The sequence below is a fragment of the Misgurnus anguillicaudatus genome, chromosome 21 (genome assembly GCF_027580225.2).
Source record: "Misgurnus anguillicaudatus chromosome 21, ASM2758022v2, whole genome shotgun sequence".
NCBI classification, from domain to species: domain Eukaryota; kingdom Metazoa; phylum Chordata; class Actinopteri; order Cypriniformes; family Cobitidae; genus Misgurnus; species Misgurnus anguillicaudatus.
The window spans coordinates 22,421,672-22,440,586 of NC_073357.2; the positions used below are offsets into that span (position 1 = coordinate 22,421,672).

At 41.0% G+C, this 18,915-nt stretch overlaps 2 protein-coding genes across 2 annotated transcripts; both read left to right on the forward strand.

The window, feature by feature from the left end:
• Positions 1 to 10,643: 10,643 nt before the first annotated feature.
• On the forward strand, positions 10,644 to 12,340 carry LOC141353283 (lymphocyte antigen 75-like). Its single transcript, XM_073859747.1, has one exon. The coding sequence runs from the start codon at positions 10,681 to 10,683 to the stop codon at positions 11,440 to 11,442; it is 762 nt and encodes a 253-aa protein (XP_073715848.1). The 5' UTR covers positions 10,644 to 10,680; the 3' UTR covers positions 11,443 to 12,340.
• Positions 12,341 to 17,625: 5,285 nt separating this feature from the next.
• LOC129438267 (snaclec 5-like) lies at positions 17,626 to 17,997 on the forward strand. The gene has a single exon (XM_073858825.1). The coding sequence runs from the start codon at positions 17,626 to 17,628 to the stop codon at positions 17,995 to 17,997; it is 372 nt and encodes a 123-aa protein (XP_073714926.1).
• The last annotated feature ends 918 nt before the right edge of the window (positions 17,998 to 18,915 follow it).

Genomic DNA, 18,915 nt, shown 5'->3' on the forward strand with positions numbered 1-18,915 from the left:
TCTGGAAAGGCAAAATAGGCTGTATGTACATTTACATTTAGTCATTTAGCAGATGCTTTTGTCGAAAGTGACTTACAAATGAGGTAAACAATAGAAGCAATTATAGCAATACAAGAACAGCCATACATAAGTGCACCAGACTTAAGCACTATTCGGACGGGATTAGTTTTCCAAACGACGTTTTAGCTTTAGCTTGTCCTCCAGGACGTCTGTGATTTTATGTACCGATTCGGACGGGATTAAAAATTCTCAGGCTATTCCAGAGATGGGAGTGTCTGTTTCATGCATTTGGGCGTTGCAGTAGCACGTGCTCTGGATACGCATGTTTGTAATGTTAAATATTTTACTTTAAATGTAAAATTATGACAGAACATGTAATTTTTAAAAATTAAACATTTAATTTTAACAAATCAAAATAAAATATACAAATCCTACTAAAGTAACGTTAGCCTACGTGTTTTATATAACTGTCTGCTTATAACAAACACAAAGAAATGAAGAAATAATGATTAATAAAATGTAATATCTTTATTAATTAACATGACCATTCCGGAGTTGAACAACTTTGAACGGAGTATCTTATAATGTTAATGATATTACAGTGTTTAGTCTTAACAGTGTATGATATTCAGCTCTTCTTGATTTAATTACTTTATTTTGCCGAATGCGAAAAAACATTCATATCTGAATGAATGAGACTCAGGAAATACAATATATGCGCATTAGTAAGACCTTACGGCAGATCACGTTGGCCAAAACACGAAATGGACCGTGTTTTCAAAAGATATTGCGGGAAAACACAGACATTTGCATCCGGACGGGATTAAATTTCTCAGAGGACCTCTGAGTTCGGCGAAAAACAGTAGGTAAATTGCTCTGGAATTTTTACGGAGGTCGTCAGAGAAAAACACAGACATGGCCGATTCGGACAGGATTAAAAACACAGAGGACCTCTGAGAAGCACGATTTTCTCAGAGGTCCCCCTGTAAAACTAATCCCGTCCAAATAGGGCTATAGTCATCAAGTCTTACACAGTGTACATAGATAGAGAACAGTGAATCAGATAGAGATAAAGAAAACAGGAGAATAGAGAAATATAGTAAGTCCTATATTAGGAAGTGAGGTATAATGGCAGAAGAGATAGGTTTTTAGCTAATTCTTAAAGACAGCTACAGAGTCGGCAGATCCGGAGGTATAATGGCAGAAGAGATAGGTTTTTAGCTAATTCTTAAAGACAGCAACAGAGTCGGCAGATCCGGAGGTATAATGGCAGAAGAGATAGGTTTTTAGCTAATTCTTAAAGACAGCTACAGAGTCGGCAGATCCGGTCGCGACCCGCAAATCATTCCACAGTTGTGGAACAGCTTCAGAGAAGGTGCGCGCTAATGTTTTTTACCCTTTTTGAGATGGCACCACGATCAGTGACAGAGCGCAGGGATCAAGAGGGTACATAAGGCTGTATAAGCATGTGAAGGTAAGGGGGTGCTGACCCAGTGGTGGTTTTAAAGGCCAGGAGCAGAGCTTTAAATTTGATGCGAGTTGCTATAGGAAGCCGGTGTAACTTGACAAAGAGAGGAGTGGCGTGCGCCCTCTTTGGCTCATTATAGACCACTCTTGCCACTGCATTCTGAATCATCTGTAGGGGTTTGATTGTGCAGTAGCGCATTGCAGTAGTCCAGCCTGGACAGGACAAGAGCTTAGACTAGGACCTGCGTAGCATGCTCATTTAGGAAAGGTCTAATTTTCCTAATATTGAAGAGGATGAATCTACAAGAGCGGGCGGTTCTAGCAACATGCTCCGTGAAGCTAAGCTGATCATCAATGACCACTCCCAGGTTTCTGGCTGTCCTGGAAGGCAAATGGTCAAGGAACCTAGCTAAATGGAAAGTTTGTGATGAATCTTTGGTTCAGATGATATGACAAGCAGTTCAGTCTTTGCAAGGTGATGATCTTTCATCCAGAGTGAGAGATCCCTAAGGCATGCTGTGATGAGGGAAGAACAGTGGGAATAAGGTGTGGCATGAGAGCGTGTGAACTGACTGAAATGGGTGTGTCTCACAGTTAATGCGTGACACTTGAGAGCCCTTATGAGATGTATTTTCAATCACATACCCAACAACTGCTAAACAATGCCGACACACAGTCCTTGTCTTTTCCACCACTCTCTCGACTGTACTACTGTAACTGAAGTTTTCCCAAACTTGCGAACTTAAAGCTATGGTCTACGATTTCAAAGATTGTTCATTATTAATAACCTCGTTTAGATGCTGGTTATGGTTCTATAGTAAAACAATTTGAAGAGAAAAAAGAATGAAAAAAATCCATTCACTCTATTGGATGTACAGCGGCAGAGAAGTTGGCCAATGTAAGCAGTCCGGCTGGACAGCTTACATTGGTCGACTGCTCTCATCCAATCCCCGCTCCACTTGAAACTCAACCTTGCGCTCGCATCTCCACCCCATCGCACCCCAACCCGCCCCCTAGAGGTCTACACGGGTCCAAAAATTCCTACCCGAACCCGATCAGACCCGTAAATGTGCTACACTGACCCGACCCGGACCCGTCTGTTGTTTTGAAAGCTGGACCCGGAACCGACCCGGACCCGTCTGTTATTTAAAAGCTGGACCCGGATCCGACGCGGACCCGTCTATTATTTAAAAGCTGGACCCAAACCCGTCCGGGAAGACACAGACCCGACCGGCAAATATTCTTTAGCCAAATGTTATTAATAAGTCAATAAACAAGTAGCGAAAATTAAACTTTTTGTCTTACCCATAACGTTAGAAGTCAGTCTTCTCCCTCCTTGTACCTGACTGTGTGTGATGCACAATCCTTATTTCCAAGAAAGTTCCATCCATGTTATTCCTTTCTTGACGATTGAAATGTTTACTGCTTATTCCAGCTTTAAAAGTCCACTTTGTTGTGTATCGGGTCAACTTGCTTAATAATGTTTGCCCATTTGGATAATAACGATTGCTCGTTCAGTGTCATAGCTGCTTTCGTTAGCTTTACTTTGCTATCACCTCTGTGCTCTTTGAGCAGCGTCGCGAAAACTGTAGATATAACAGCAAGACGTTCAATTTATAATATTATTATTAAAATTATAGAAGTCACGTCAGTGCAAAATGGGCGGTACGGCGGAATAGGTCCCGCCTTCTAAATAAAATAGCCAATTGTCAAAGGTAAAGTCATTGCGTCTCACTGCAGAAGCTCCTGACTGGTAGCCAGATAAACATTACAAGAGTGCATGCGCGTTAGCTGCCTGGTTGGAGCAACCAAATATAAACTTGTTAACGCAACTTTAGCGTCATAGAAAAAATGTATGCGACAGTTCATCTAAGTTTTTGTTGCTGGAGAAATATTTTATTTAAATGTGAGTGTGTGTTCTCCGAGTCCGATCGACCTCGGGTATTACCCACAATGTTAAACAGACCCGGACCCGAAGTAATAGATTGTGACCCGACCCGGACGATCATTTAAAATATAGACCCGAACCCGTACGGGTCCCGGGTCGGGTCCCGGGTCTTCGGGTCTCGGGTCTTCTGTGTAGACCTCTACCGCCCCCTACTGCGACATGACATTTCTGACAGTGTATGGTAGCTACAAAGTAGCAACAGCTCACAAATGAAGAAAAAACAAACTGACAACACCAAGCGGCCTCTGCTTGTCCCTACAGTCAAGGTTGGAAGAAAGAGAAAGTCTGTAGAGGAAAGAGCAGAGATAAAAATGGAGACTCAAACGCCGGACTCAAAGTCGAATTAATATAGGGTCCGCCATTGACCATTGGAGGAAGCTTCAGGGAGATTTGGGACTGAAAACCGACGCTGACAAGGCAGACTTTTTGTTGAGCTGGTACGCATTTATTTATACTTTTATGGTGTGAGGTGTTACATAAATATCTTTATATCAGTCTGACAACATGCTCATACTGCCGGTCGGCGTTGGAATGTTAGCCGTTTAGCATCGCCTATCACGGGTCAAAGTAATTATATTTCTTGAAGTGCTTGAATTTCAATAGGCCTAGCGGGTTTCTGTTCGAGCCGATCGGAATTTGAACAAGATGCGCTGTATGCTGCTATAACAATTACTCAAAACCTTAGCAATACTAACTAATAACTATTGTGCAATTAACCTGCGCTAGGTAGCACTTTTGACCAGGGGAAATGAGGCTCAGAGGGGAAACGTGTGCCAAACATTGTTGTGAAAGTAAATGACGTCAATCAGTCATAATTGTAAGTGTTCATTCCTTTAAGGCTTTATGTGTTTATGTCACAGGAGTGACGATCTTTTGGGCGGAACCAAAGGTTGGGAAAGTTTGGTTCCGCCCGGATGTTTCCGCCCGGACCGGGAAGAGAAAACACCGGACATCCGGTAGCACCGCGAGGGCTGTAATCAGCCAAACTACGGACAGCTGTGGGTTATTAACAGGATCGCCGGGTGATTGGATGAAGGCAACAACCAGGCGAGTACTTAAGAACAGTTTAAACCACAGTTTAGCGTTGTTGTTATCACCGGTGTTGGTGTGTGCTGTAGCGCTGAATTGAGCTCACCTGGTACGCCAGTCGGATTATTGGACTTGCTCTCTCTCTCTTTGTGCATCGTGGGATTTCGGCTGATGGAGATATTGAAGACCTTATGGGTTGGAGAGTAAACGGAGACTGACCTTGTATGAACGAAGTGAAGGAAGAAGGAAAGAGCCATCGTGAGTACCCATTTGTGCAACAGTGGTATTGACGACTGGAGAAACTGTTATCTGTGTAGCTGGAATTATCGTAAGGAGAAGTCAACCTAAGGAAGCGTGAGATAAAGAGAGCACCACAGCTGTGAGTAACAGAATTCATTCATTGAATATAACTTGTATGTACTTGACCTGGATATCTTTCGAGTGCTCCCCAGCGAGAGCGGGTGGCCCTGCCCCTGAGTCAGCGTGGTGGGTGAGCCACAAGATCTTTGTGTGAGACAACCACAGTGACGGAAAACAACTGCTAGGCCGTGTTACCACCTCCACATTCTCGCCCGGAGCGAGGCGAAGGAAGACGGGCGTCTATTGTGTGCACTGAGCGTGGTGGGTGAGTCTTGGATGTATAGATTTCACTTTGAAGTGGTGCTGTGTGTATTTGCAGTGAGATTGCTGTGTCGTGTCGGACGTATCCCGCCTCCAGTCACTCGCCAGGGGCGCTGAAGAGGAAAGCGGTTCTAGAATAACCCTGTGTACGATTATGCTGTGAGTGTGTTTCAGCCTTAGAAATCACGGAGTAGTTCCTGAAGTATTTTCGTAGCCAAACGCTTGGCGGGCTTGTGTTAGGAGTGGCGGTGAAGATCTGTACGACCGGCGGTGTGAGTATTACCAATTATATTGCTACTTTACCTGTTTGTGTGCTGTTTATCATCACAGAGTTGGAGGCGAAGGAGATCCGCTGCCCCGAGGTCTCTACGAAGGGGCGCCCCGGTCCGGTTTTCGATCGCCAACGGGCGTCGAGGAAAGGGCAGCGCTCGACCCGGTGCGACGGCGTGACACTCTCGCCCCTCTGTTGGACCAACGAGCTAGCCGAGAGGGTTTTGGTCCCCGGCGCTATCTTGGAAATCACTGCCCGGTCGACGCATTGCGCCTAACAGTCATCATAAGTCCGCCACCCCGAGAAGTATAGCATAACCTGTTTAGTCTGTCAATCCACAGGAAGAGAGAGAACAAGCGTGAGCTCTAAGGAGACCAGTTGTGAAGGAAAACCATACGTACCAGAAGCTGTAATCAGCGACGAGGTGAGAGAACAAATTGGAGTTGATTCACTGTGCTTTTGTGTCCCAGCTGTCGTCTGCGGAGGAAGAGAGAGAACAAGCGTGAGCTCTAAGGAGACCAGTTGCGAAGGAGAACCATACGTACCAGAAGCTGTAGTCAGCGAAGAGGTGAGAGAACTAATTGAGAACGATTCACTGTGTCCTTGTGTCCCAGCTGTCGCCTGTGGAGGAAGAGAGAGAACAAGCGTGAGCTCTAAGGAGCCCAGTTGTGAAGGAGAACCATACGTACCAGAAGCTGTAATCAGCGAAGAGGTGAGAGAACCAATTGAGAACGATTCACTGTGTCCTTGTGTCCCAGCTGTTGTCTGTGGAGGAAGAGAGAGAACAAGTGTGAGCTCTAAGGCGACCAGTTGTGAAGGGGAACCATACGTACTGGAAGCTGTAGTCAGCGACAAGGTGAGAGAACAAATTGGAGTTTATTCACTGTGCCTTTGTGTCCCAAGCTGTCGCCTGTAGAGGAGGAGAGAGAACAAGTGTGAGCGCTAAAGTAACGAGTCAAGAAGGAAAATTCATACTTACCCAGAAGCTGTAGTCGGTGGAGAGGTGAGGAAACTCTCGTGAGAACGATCCACTGTGCCTTCATGTCCCAGCCGTAGCCTGTGGAGAGAGGGAGAGAACAGGAAGGGAGAGTGAGTCGACAACCAAGGAGCTGCGTGGGAAGACGGCAGAGCGCCGCGAACTACACGCAGGTACACGGACAGGAAATAGTACATGCCAATACTCATTGTGATTTTATTCTGCCTCCAGGAAGGAAGAGGAGCGCGCCACGGGCAGAGGGAACCAGAGGCGGGAGCCCGTTCCCCGACGCAAACCCCCCCCCCCCTGGAGGATAGATCCTGACTTTTAGTTTTAATTCCCCTTTCCCCAAGTCCCCATATATTTTAAATATTTAAATAAATAAAGAATATTTTTTTATACTTACCTGTACTCGTTGTTGTCTGGTCATTGGGTTGGTTTTGGGGACCTCCTCGAGGTGGAAGTTAGAAGGGGCGTGGCTTAACCATTAGCGGCCAGCCCCTGGCTTGTGACATTTAGTTTACTGCTCTGTAAATCTCTGTTCCGATGTTTACTACCGGTGATCACAGCTTGACTGAGTGATGTTGTTCAGGTCGTTTCCCGGTGGGAGGGATCAGGTAGCACAGAGGGGCGGGATGAGTTTTTTAAAACTTCCCAACCGTCTCAAGCTTTCTCGACCGATTTTCAACATCGTAGACTACACCTTTGAAGAGGCCGGTTTTAGAGAAGTTTGTTTTATTAACTAATGTCCTTTTAGAGTTTTAATGCTATAATGTACAGCAGATTTGTCTTTCTTTTGACACTTGAGTTTAACTTTGAGATGCGTAGTTAGAAGAAATTATTCACATTACTTACAATGATTATATCTAAATATAAGATCTCCCAGTCAACACATTAGATCACGCGATGATCATAGTGAAAACATTCTCATACTGTGAGATTTTCATGTTGTGAGTAATATGCAAGCTCACTGTGATTTCATAATGTTCATGGTATGAGTGCACAGTTAGTGTACCGCCATATCATTTGTCACGATTTGAGGTACACTCACTTTGTGCTGGGGCGACAGTGGCTCAGTGGTTCATGTAGGTTGTCTACAAACCGGAAGGTTGGTGGTTCAATCCCCGGCTCCACCGGACCAAGTGTCGAGGTGTCCTTGAGCAAGACACCTAACCCCAGCTGCTCCCGACGAGCTGGATGGTGCCTTGCATGGCTGACACTGCCGTCGGTGTATGAATGTGTGCGTGAATGGGTGAGTGTGAGGCAAACTTGTAAAGTGCTTTGGATGGCCATAGGTCTGTTAAAAGCGCTATATAAATGCAGTCCATTTACCATTCCATGGTCACAATGTAAGGGCATGGCCTGTCATAGCAGGACAGCACACATATGCCTGGAAACATTTGGTCTAAGAGTAGAACGTCACTCTTCCTACTTGTCATTGAAATTGTAGATCAAATTTAGGACACTTTCTACACAGCATTTGATACAACCGTACATAGACCTTTCATCAGATGCACATGCGTTGGTGCAGTTATGTGTCTTTTCGAAACCTTACTTCCAGTTTCTGTTTGTTTAACTCTTTCCCAGCCATTGACGAGATATCTCGTCAATCAAGAGAAAACGCTTCCCAGCCAATGACGAGTATTTCCGTCTTTCCGCAATACCGCTATTATCCACTAGTTTTTAGCAACTTTTTAAAACCGGAAGTATTGCCCTATGGCAAGCTGCTGCATGTCCGTGTCTGTTTTAAAGATCGCTCTGAATGGGATCTCTATGAAAAGTCCTTCACAAAAATGGAATTATCTCTGCTTTTTACCTAAAATGTGGTGTTTTTGCAGAAACCTACCCATATTCAAAAGCTGATTACAAAAAAACTACTGAAGGTAGGATGAAATGTTTTTTTTTTTTTTTTTTTGAAAGCAGAGGGTCTGTTCTTTCATTTGGTATATTGTATGTTTATATATTTGAAGAAGAACATTTTCTGGAAGGCATTAAACTTTTGTGAAAATCATGAAAAACGCTGGCGCTGGCTGGCAACTTTTTTTTAAAACGCTGGCGGTGAAAGAGTTAATGGTCTGACTAGTGCCTAAAATGAACTTTGGAACAAATACCTCATCAAAAAAAATTTTTTTTTTTGGTTTCCTAAAGACAGGGGGAGGTGGCGATCATGAATCACCACTATGTAAAGGGAGGTTTGTAGTTAACATTGTATACATTAGCTCAGTGTCGTTTTTATACGCTTTAGCTATGAAATATGAACTAAGGTAATTTACTTCTTGTTTATTTTGCTTGGTATCAGAAATAAACTACTCTAAAAGGATTTGTTGTTATTGATTCTTAGCGGCGTTTTCCAAAAGTTACATGTGTTCCACAAAAGCTGCTTGTTTATGTTGTTACTACTGAAACTGTCTATACCATATAAAATGTCAAGACAACATGGTTATAGTATTAAGAAGCGTATAAATAATTGTCATGGAAAGCTTGCATAGACTGGAGGTAAAAGTAACAGATATTCCCAGATTTGTGTTGTTCAAGCATCGTGGCCTATTGGTTAGAGCAGGGGTAGGCAAAGTCGGTCCTGGAGTGCCTGCAGAGTTTAGCTCCAGCTCTAATCAAGGACAGCTAAACAAGCTAATCAAGGTCTAAAGAGTCACCCAAAAACTACAGGTAGGTTGGAGATAAAATCGGCAGGACATTGGCACTCTAGGGCCGACGTTACCTGCCCCTGGGGTAGAGAGTCTATTGGATTGGATTTTGTGAAATAATTTTCTAAAAAAATAAGACGTATAGTCCACTGCCACTATGTTTTTTTGTCTTAATGACGCATTTTTGATTGATGCGACTTATACTCTGGAGCAACTTATAGTCCGGAAAATACGGTAGTGAGTTGTGTGCTATATAAAAATGTGTTCATTGTACCTCAGCTTCAATAGCATTTTCAGCATTTTGTGGGGGGGTCTTAGAGGAACCAATTAGTGCAGGAAGGGGTCCTTTATTTGAATTGTTTTGCATAATGATTCAAGCAAGAGTATTACTTGTAGAACAATAGTTGAAATTCAATACCTTCCCCACAATACCTTCCTCAATTCAGATGCAGAGACTAAGAAACGTATACCAGAGTGTCTCGAAATTGAGATGCGATCACCTCAATTTGTATTGACAGTTTTAATGACAAATTATCTGATTAAGTATCCAACTACAACCTTATATTCACTTTAATATTTTTCTTATTAATTAATGCCAAATGTATTTGATTAGCTAAATGTTTTGGGAAAACAGCTGGACACTCATTAAGACTTTCATTGTTTCTGTCTTGTCATTGGTTAGTGTCACGTTTAAATACCCATAAATAAATCACAGTTTGTTATCAGTCATTGTTTGGATGTAATGTGGTCAGTACCTCTTCCTATTCAAGCGTGCCGCACAAGCCCTGAAAAGTGAAGCCAAAACGTCTTGATCGCCCCCCCCCCAGTGACTGGTCCCAGTATAGGCCTCCCCATGTTATTCAATGGGACTTGAGACCAACTAAACAAGTTAATTACACTTCAATTATCTTTTTTCGAAGCTATTTACTGTCATTTACTGTAGTTTTTATCACACTTACAGTATTTAAATTCAAGTGTTTGTTTTTAAAAAAAGTTTGTTTTTAGTTAGTTATCTAATGCTATAAAAACTGTGGTGTTACGTCATGAAGCTGCATTTGGATCCACCTCCATGTCTTGTTTGCCAACTTCCAACGTTACATATACCTTTGTTTTTTATAATTGCTTTTACGACTCTGGAATGCAAGTGGTTTTATTTTAATATTTATTAATTAGATTTTATTCCTAGATTCACGGGATTTAATTAAAGCAGTATTACGTTGTAATGATTACATGTTGTTAGACTATATCAGCATTGCAGTGATTTGGCCATTGAGGCACAAGACTGTCTCAATGCTTAAAGGTAAAATCTTTCTTCAAATCAACTGGTTTGAATAAAATAGGCCTGTTATCCACATACTGTGAAAATGTTTGTTAATGTAATGCCTTGGGAGCCTCCAGCCATTTTTAACTCTCATATCATTTTTTATTGTTTGTATATAAGCTGTGTAAAAGACTTTTTCTTAAGTCATCTGTTTTGCCTGAAATATGCCTATTTTCCAGAACTTAAAGAATTTGTTAATGTAATGAGTAAATCAACATCCTCAAGGTCGCCATCAATGTCAGAACCTAGTTGGTTCTTATTGGTCTGTTCATGCCAGACTTTTGTAAAAGGGTGTGGTAAAGAGTCAGAGGTGTCACTAAATAATGTGGAAAACCATTTAAATCTTTAGATAAGGATTTACTGCTCAGAGAAACGCTGCATTGTAGTTTCAGCAATATCAAAATGAAGACTACATCTGGTGTGCTCCTTTTTCTGAGCCTCTTTGGACTGAACTCTGGTCTTTTTAGAAGACACTATTACGTGAGTAACAAAATGTACTGGGAAAATGCACAGACGTACTGCAGAAACAACTACGATGACCTGTCCACTGCCAGCGGTCCAGATCTGAAAACACTCTCTAAAGTTTCTGATCTTCACCGCTATTTTTATTGGATTGGACTTCAATCAGATACATCCCGACACATTTGGAGGTGGTCTAATGGTGGGAAGGCCAAAATTAATGATTGGGCCCGTGGAGAACCAAGAATTTATTATGAAAAATGTGGTTGTGTTTATACAGGTGATTCTAAAGTGCGTGATGCTGATTGCTTTTGGAACATACCATTTTTTTGTATGAATGTCTATGAGCTGGTCCTGGTTAAACAGGAAAGCACATGGGAAGAGGCTCTGGACTACTGCAGACAAAACTACCTTGATCTGGCTATTCTATATTCAGATGTTGTGATGACAGAGGCAAAGAATAACAGCACAAATGCCCAGACAGACGAACTGTGGACTGGTCTGCGTTTTTTGTCAGGCCGTTGGCTTTGGGTAAATGGAGAAGAACTTCAATATACGCACTGGTCTGGGGGGCAAGATCTCCATTGTCCTGCAATGAATCAGCGCTGTGGAGTTTATCATAGACAAGAGATGGCTTGGAAAACTGAAGATTGTGAAAAGAAGCTTAACTTTCTCTGTGTCAAGAAGGCATATTCCCTTCCTTAATATCTGTCTATCATTACAACAAATCACTACAGCAATATACCAGCAATGCTTTTTATCGACACCTTTTTGATCTCTTCGGTAACACACACTAGTTCTAAAAGAAACAAAACGCAAGTTTTAACTAGTTGTCAGAAGTTTGAAGATTCAAATTTAGGGGACTTTTCTCATACTGGATCTGTACTACTCACTGTATCTTCACTCACTGTATTCATTGTTAGGTTTAAAATGATATAACACTGTGTTAATTGTTAACGGATTATGAAATGTTTTAGTCATTTACCCTTTTCTGCTTCTAATATATAAATTAAAATCAATTCAATTTTAGATATGTAAAATCTGACTACAGATTACCATATACAATTTTTGTATGACACTTGATTTATTTTCACTTTTACATCTTTTTACATAATTGTATAATCTGGATGTTACCATGTGTGGACAGTGGAAATAATTACTAATAATACATGTAAAAATATAAATCAATGACAAATTAAGACTAATATTGAAATGAATGTCAAACAATGTCCAAATTTACTTGAAATGAATTCAATTTTTAGAGTAGAGATAAAGCAAAGTTAATAACTGCATGAACTCTATTATAGAGGAACCGGTTTTGGTTCTCTAAATATTGATTTAAGCCAAATAACTATTTCTAAATGGTTTACATTTCTTGATAATTTAAAGAACCACTATTCCACTATTAACATTTTTTGTGCAAAAGAAAGGTTCTGTGAATGGTCAAGTTTATGTGAACATGCAGCCAAAAATGGTTCTGGCATCGTTTAGCATGTTTATCGTGTAAGCTGATCTTAAGGCAGTTTTATAAGGTTCTGGAAAGAGGGATACAGCTACGGTCAAATCTCCCAAAATGTTTAGGGTTTAGGGCTAGGATGATGAAAAATGATGGCCAAATTGGATACAGTAATAATCAGTTTTGAGTGAATCAGAAACAACTAATAAACAACTACATGTTGTAAAGACACTTAAAATAATGTTTAAATGTTATTTTAGATTACACTATAATATTATTTCTATATTGGAAAATGCAATAATAAATGGAACTAGTTTTGAAATAGATTATTATGTGTTTTGGCTATACGTTTACACCACTTTGATCAGCAAATGGCTACAGCTTTTTGAGTTGTTTAGTTTTTTGTTTATTTGCTGTAGATATGGCTGCGAAATTAATTAATTCATAATTAATTAATTAAAGAACATAATATACAGTGTTGGGGAAAGTTACTTTTAAAAGTAATGCATTACAATATTAAGTTACTCTCAAAAAAGTAACTAATTGGGTTACTTAGTTACTGTTCATGGAAAGTAATGCTTACGGTACTTTTTTGTTACTTTTACGTTACTTTTTCTTTGCTGAGGCTTGATCTCTTTCAGGCCTTGCAGGTGTTTTTATGACTGAAAAGTTCTGCATTCAGAAATTGCGTATTTCATCACAAAAATGTCGAACTCTGGCCTGCCATCTCAGTTTCTGACTCAAACTGTTTCCACACGGGGTGTACGCATAGAGTGCATTATTAATGTGACTATGTTCAGTTTATAAAAAAAGAAAAAATGTTTCATATTCGTTTGGTTTTTGATTTTAAAGGGTCCATTCCCATGTTGCGTCTAACAATGTGTGTAGTTTGTGTGTGTGTACTTTCCAAAGCGTTAGGGAGGTAGCGCTCCCGTAGTGTGGTGTCATGCTGCAAATCACAAATCACATCCAGGATTCCCAGCATGAACTGCGGTGTGAAATATATATATATATATATATATATGTCACAGTTCTCTTAACTTAAAAGATGACAAACAGGCAGGGATTACAGAAACTTACAGGGCTTTAATCACGATAGACTGGAAAACACAATGACAAGGATACATGCAGACGAGATCAGACAATGGACAGGAACATGAGGGCAAACTATAAAGGGTGAGTGATAATGACAAACCGCTGTAACTAATGATGATAATTAACAAACACAGGTGATTCTAATTAAAGGTAACAAAACACAAGCAGTAATGATGAACAATAATGAAAACAAACTAAACAGAACTAAAACCCTGACAGTACGCCCCCTCCCGGTAGGCGCGACCTCGCGCCGTAGATGAACATAAACAAATAGAGGCGAGTGGGAGGGAGCAACAAACAAAAAAGAAAGTGTCCAAAAAACTGTGATGAAAAGGTGAGGGAAGGTCTAGAGCAGGACCCAAAGACCAGACGAGACGAAGCCCCAGGGTGGAGACGCTGGCTGAGGGTGCCAGGGTGATGGAAGTCATAGTCCCACCCTAGGGACAGACGACAGCGTGGACAACGGAGGGAGGATCCAGGGCGGGGCCACGCGAGCGGAGAACCCGGGGGAAGCCGAGGATCCGGAGGGACGGGGCGGAGCTGGTGGGTCTCCCGACCGAGACATAGGTGGATTCCAGAGCCATGAGGCGGAGCCAGAGCTAAGGAGTCCCGTGGTGACGTCTTCGGGAAGGAGGAGCCCAACGAGCCGGAAGGGTGGAGGGAGAGACACACAGGAGAAGAGGAAAACCCGGAGGCGAGGGCAGGACGACGACTGACCAGGGGCGGAACCAGAGGGGCGACCGAAGCCTGGAGACGTCGTAGTGGGGACGGGAGCTGACGAAGAGGAGGGAGGAGAGACCCGAAGCGAGGCCGCAGGTCCGACGAGCCGAGGCGACCTCTAGGTCTCAGGGAGCGGGGAAGGAGAACTGGAGAAACCCCTGAGACAGTGGGCAGAGAGGCACACCTCGGCTCCGACGAACCAGCGGCGGTGACGCGCTGAGGATGAGCAAAGGTGTGACGCTGTGTCCGCTGATGTAGCTTCGGATTTGTTGGTGCGGGAAAGCCGAAAGGGAAACCAGACGGGACCGCTGGCCAACAGCGACTTACGAGGGGCGGGCTGGACGGAACCAGTGGTGACGATGAGGGGTGGGGAATGTCCAAAGCACAATCCGAGCTGATGTTATTAACCCCAGGGACCATAATTGGCTCACCCTCAGCGGCGGGGAGATGGACGTCCTCCCTGACGTCATTAGCAGCTCCCGCGGCGGCACCCCGGAAACTCTGGTCACGCAACCTGGTCAGGGGGAACATCCGGGGTTTCGGCGACGCTGGGCTCCGAGGGTAGCTCTGGCTCGCAGGTCGCACTGCCGGGTTCTCCATGCTGGGGTGGGCAGGAGTTCCGGGTAGGGTGAGTTCCGTCTGGTCTTGTAAGGAATGCTCAGGAATACTGGGATCCATTTTGCGGTGTTTATTTAAAACAAACCAATCAGGCAAACAAACTAATACGTCAGGCAGAAGAGTAGTCAGAGTTCAGGCAGGCAGATCAAAACACAGATAGGCAGTCCAATCCAGGCAAACAAAACAAAGGGCAAATCCAAAGGCAGATAAACAGATATAACAGGCAGATGGTCACAACAAAAGGCAGTCAGAATAACACTCAGAAAACGCTCGGTATGCAGGTAAACTGGCAATACTTCGCGCTAGCCCTAGGCTAGCTTGAAACTTAAATAGGGACAAACAGGAAACAGTCAGAGAAGCAGAGGGCAGCGCCATGTCAGTACTCCGGCGAGGGCTCCCTCTGGCGGCGTGGCGGTATGGACGTTACAGGTCTCTGGGGGTGGCGATGGTCTGTTGGACCGTCCGAAGTGATCGGACGGTCTCCCTGCTCCAAACCGAGTGCTTGTTTAAACGAAAAATCCATAAATAAAGCTAAAAACGAAACTGATTTTTCGGAAAACAAAAAACTCTAACTTGAAACACGGAGGGGAATACTAACACGCCACAAACGTTGGGTCTGATCTTCTGTCACAGTTCTCTTAACTTAAAAGATGACAAACAGGCAGGGATTACAGAAACTTACAGGACTTTAATCACGATAGACTGGAAAACACGATGACAAGGATACATGCAGACGAGATAAGACAATGGACAGGAACATGAGGGCAAACTATAAAGGGTGAGTGATAATGACAAACAGCTGTAACTAATGATGATAATTAACAAACATGTTTGTCTGTCTTAATGGCACACTGGTTTCTTTTTTATGTGCAAATTATCTTAAAATCTGTTTATTTTTTATTATTCTAAAAACGGGCTGATGTCTTCCTTGTTCTGTGAAGTCCCTCTTTCAGAAATACGTATTCTGATTGTGTAGTTTTTTAGTGTGTTGTGATTCGATAGCAGCTTAGCTTGCCGTTACTTGATTCGGACCCGCGTCCACTTCATATTACAAGTGCATTAATTTATATGTGATTGATTTAATGTGTGCATTTGCTACTTTACAAATGCATATTAAACTTGTCAACCATTCGTTTAGTTATTTTTTCTTTTTAGATTTAAGAGTATTCCTGGTCCGAAAATAAAACGAGTTATTTAAAAATTTCCTGTGTGACGCTGTAGCCATCACACCCAGATATTATGCACAGGTACTTCATGTACTACGGTTTTTGATCAGTAAATCCTTATCGATCTGAAATCACTGTTGGTTTGAGTCGTTTAAAACATGCATTTGAAAAAGCAACACTCATCAAACATAATCACTATACATGTTCTTTATTATCATGAAAATACCTGAAAAGGTTTGAAGAACAGCAATATTAATTTATCCTTAAGACATTTCCTGGAGCTGCGTGTGTCTGGTTCTTCGTCTGCAGCGCATATTGAGTTTCTGCACGAGAGCGCCCCCTGGCTTATGGATTTAGCGTCATTTCACCGTAATTCATTGAGAAGCATAGCAAGCATCATCAGCCAATTTATAGGTGCACCCCTAATTTTGGTCAGTGTCTCTGCCTACCAACCACACTTTTTTTGCCATGGTTTATGCATCTGATGGAGAACAAACTATGCCATTTCTCTAATTAGGTTGCTCTGTATTTTGCACCTGGTTACTTTTGGCATATTTCTTGTGTTTATGTTTAAAAAAAATTTTTTACTTTAAATGCAAAATACACTTATGTTTTTCCCAAACTGTTGTGTTAATTTGTTTTATAAACAAATGATTTACATAAAGTTTTTCCGGACCAATGAAAATGATGAGAATTCAGATTTGGACCTTTGAATGTAAACTTTGAGAACCCCTGATTTATACTATTATAGCAATATTACACACTAACTAGAGTTTAAAAAATGGGATCAGAAAGAACATGACCTTTAAAAACAGACCAAAATTAGCCTTCTAGATCAAAGAAGGCCAGAGTTATACTGAATTTGAAGGTGCACATCACCTTTTCACCCCCCACACAAAAAGCGAGGAGGTGACAGATAAAGGGTTAAAACCCCTTAACTGTGACAGGTCCATGGGTGGGCCCAAATGGTTTACGTAACTATTACACTGATCATACTGACAGTGTATTAGGTTATAAGATCATTATATTAACAAATCTTTCTTTGTTTATTTACTCAAAGTTTGTTTACTCAAGGCAAAGTCAGAATTCAGTGTTGTAGACATTTTATTGAAGAAAACTTTGGAAACAATTTAACAACCACATTTTCTTTGTACCATATTTATACATGGAAAAGTTTTCCTCAATAAAATGTCTACAAAACTGAATTCTGACTTTGCCTTGAGTACATAAACTAGGAAAAATTTGTTAATGTAATGACCATATAACCTGATGCACTGTCAGTTCTTTCCTGTTTTTTTATTTGTCTATTCATGTGACGTTTGAGAAAGGGTGTGGTAAAAATTCAGTGATGTCGAACAGTGTAAATCCTTTTTCATCTTCAGATAAGGAATTACTGCCGAGATAAGAGAAACTTTGCATTGTGGTATTATTATCAATTTTAAAATGAAGACTACAGCTTGTGTGCTCCTTTTTATGAGTCTCTTTAGAATGAACTCTGGTTATAGAAGACACTATTATTTGGGTGACAGAAAGACCTGGAAAGATGCACAAACGTACTGCAGAAACTACTATGATGACCTGTCCACTGTCAGCGGTTCATATCTACAGATATTCTCCTATATTTCTCAATTCTACAACAACTATTTTTATTGGATTGGACTTCAATCAGATACAACCCTACACATTTGGAAGTGGTCTGCAGGTGGACAGGCAATAATTAATGATTGGGGCTATGGTGAACCAAGAATTTATTATGAAATGTGTGGTTATGTCTATACAATAGATTCTAAAGTGTATGAAAGTAACTGCTCTTGGAGTATACCATTTTTTTGTATGGAGGACTATGAGTTGATCCTGGTTAAACAGGAAAGCACATGGGAAGAGGCTCTGGACTACTGCAGACTGCACTACATTGATCTGGCTATTCTATATGTAGATGTTGTGATGGCAGAGGCAAAGATTGCTAGCACATATGCAAAGACAGACGAACTGTGGACTGGTCTGCGTTTTTTATCAGGACGTTGGTTTTGGGTAAATGGAGAAAAACTTGAATATAAGGCCTGGTCTGTGGGGCAAGAGCTCCAGTGTCCTGCCATGAATCAGCGCTGTGGAGTTTATCATAGACAAGAGATGGCCTGGAAACCTGAAGACTGTGTGAAGAAGCTTAACTTTCTCTGTGTCAAGAAGGGATACTCCTTTCCTTAATATCTGTCTATCATCACAACAAATCACTACTGCCATATATCCAACTAATGCTAATTAATGACCACTCTTTGAACTGTTTAGTAACATACAAAAAAGTAAAAATAAAACTTAAGCAGTTGTCAGAAGTTTGTAGTTTAAATTTAGGGGACTTTCCTTGTACTGTATCTTTACTCCTTGCGGCAATACTTTAATTGTTTTTGTTGTTAAGTTTCAAATGATATAGCACTGTGTTCATTGTTAACAGATTAATTGTTAGATGTTTAAGTCATGCACTGAAGCAATTTTTCTGCTTCTAATATTTAAATAAAAATCAACCATTCATTTCTCGAATCATATAATTAAACTACTACTAATGTATTTATATGAAAATATTTGGTATGAGACCAAATTTGTAATTGATTTAAACTAATATAGTTAATAACTATATACATGCATAATTGTATAATCTGGACGTCCAATGGTGTGGACACTGGAAAACATACAAATAATAAATATAAAAGTTAAAGAAAAATCAATGCAAAATAAAGACTCACATTGAAATGATTGTCGAACAGTGTCCTAATTTACTTGAATTTAGCTTTTATAGTAGAGATAAAGCAAAGTTGTGCACTCTTAAAAATTAAGATTCTTTAACGGTTCTTGACAGTAATGTTATATAGGAAGCATTTTTGCTTCTCAAAAGAACATTTTAAGCCATATAACTTTCTATTAATTTCTAATTTTTAATGCTTCTTTTAGACAACTTTTTGTTTAACAGAAAGTTTTTGTGCATGTTAAAGTTTCTTTATTAAACATCCAAAAATGACACTTAAAAAACATAATATTTAAATGTTATTTTTGAATACACTAAAATATTATACTTTGGAAAATGTAATAATAAATAGAATTTTTTTTTTTTACATATGTCATTATGTGTTT

Excerpts from the sequence above, each read along its gene's own strand:
- LOC129438267 (XM_073858825.1), top strand. The coding sequence starts at position 17,626 with ATGGAGGACTATGAGTTGATCCTGGTTAAACAGGAAAGCACATGGGAA.
- LOC141353283 (XM_073859747.1), top strand. The coding sequence starts at position 10,681 with ATGAAGACTACATCTGGTGTGCTCCTTTTTCTGAGCCTCTTTGGACTG.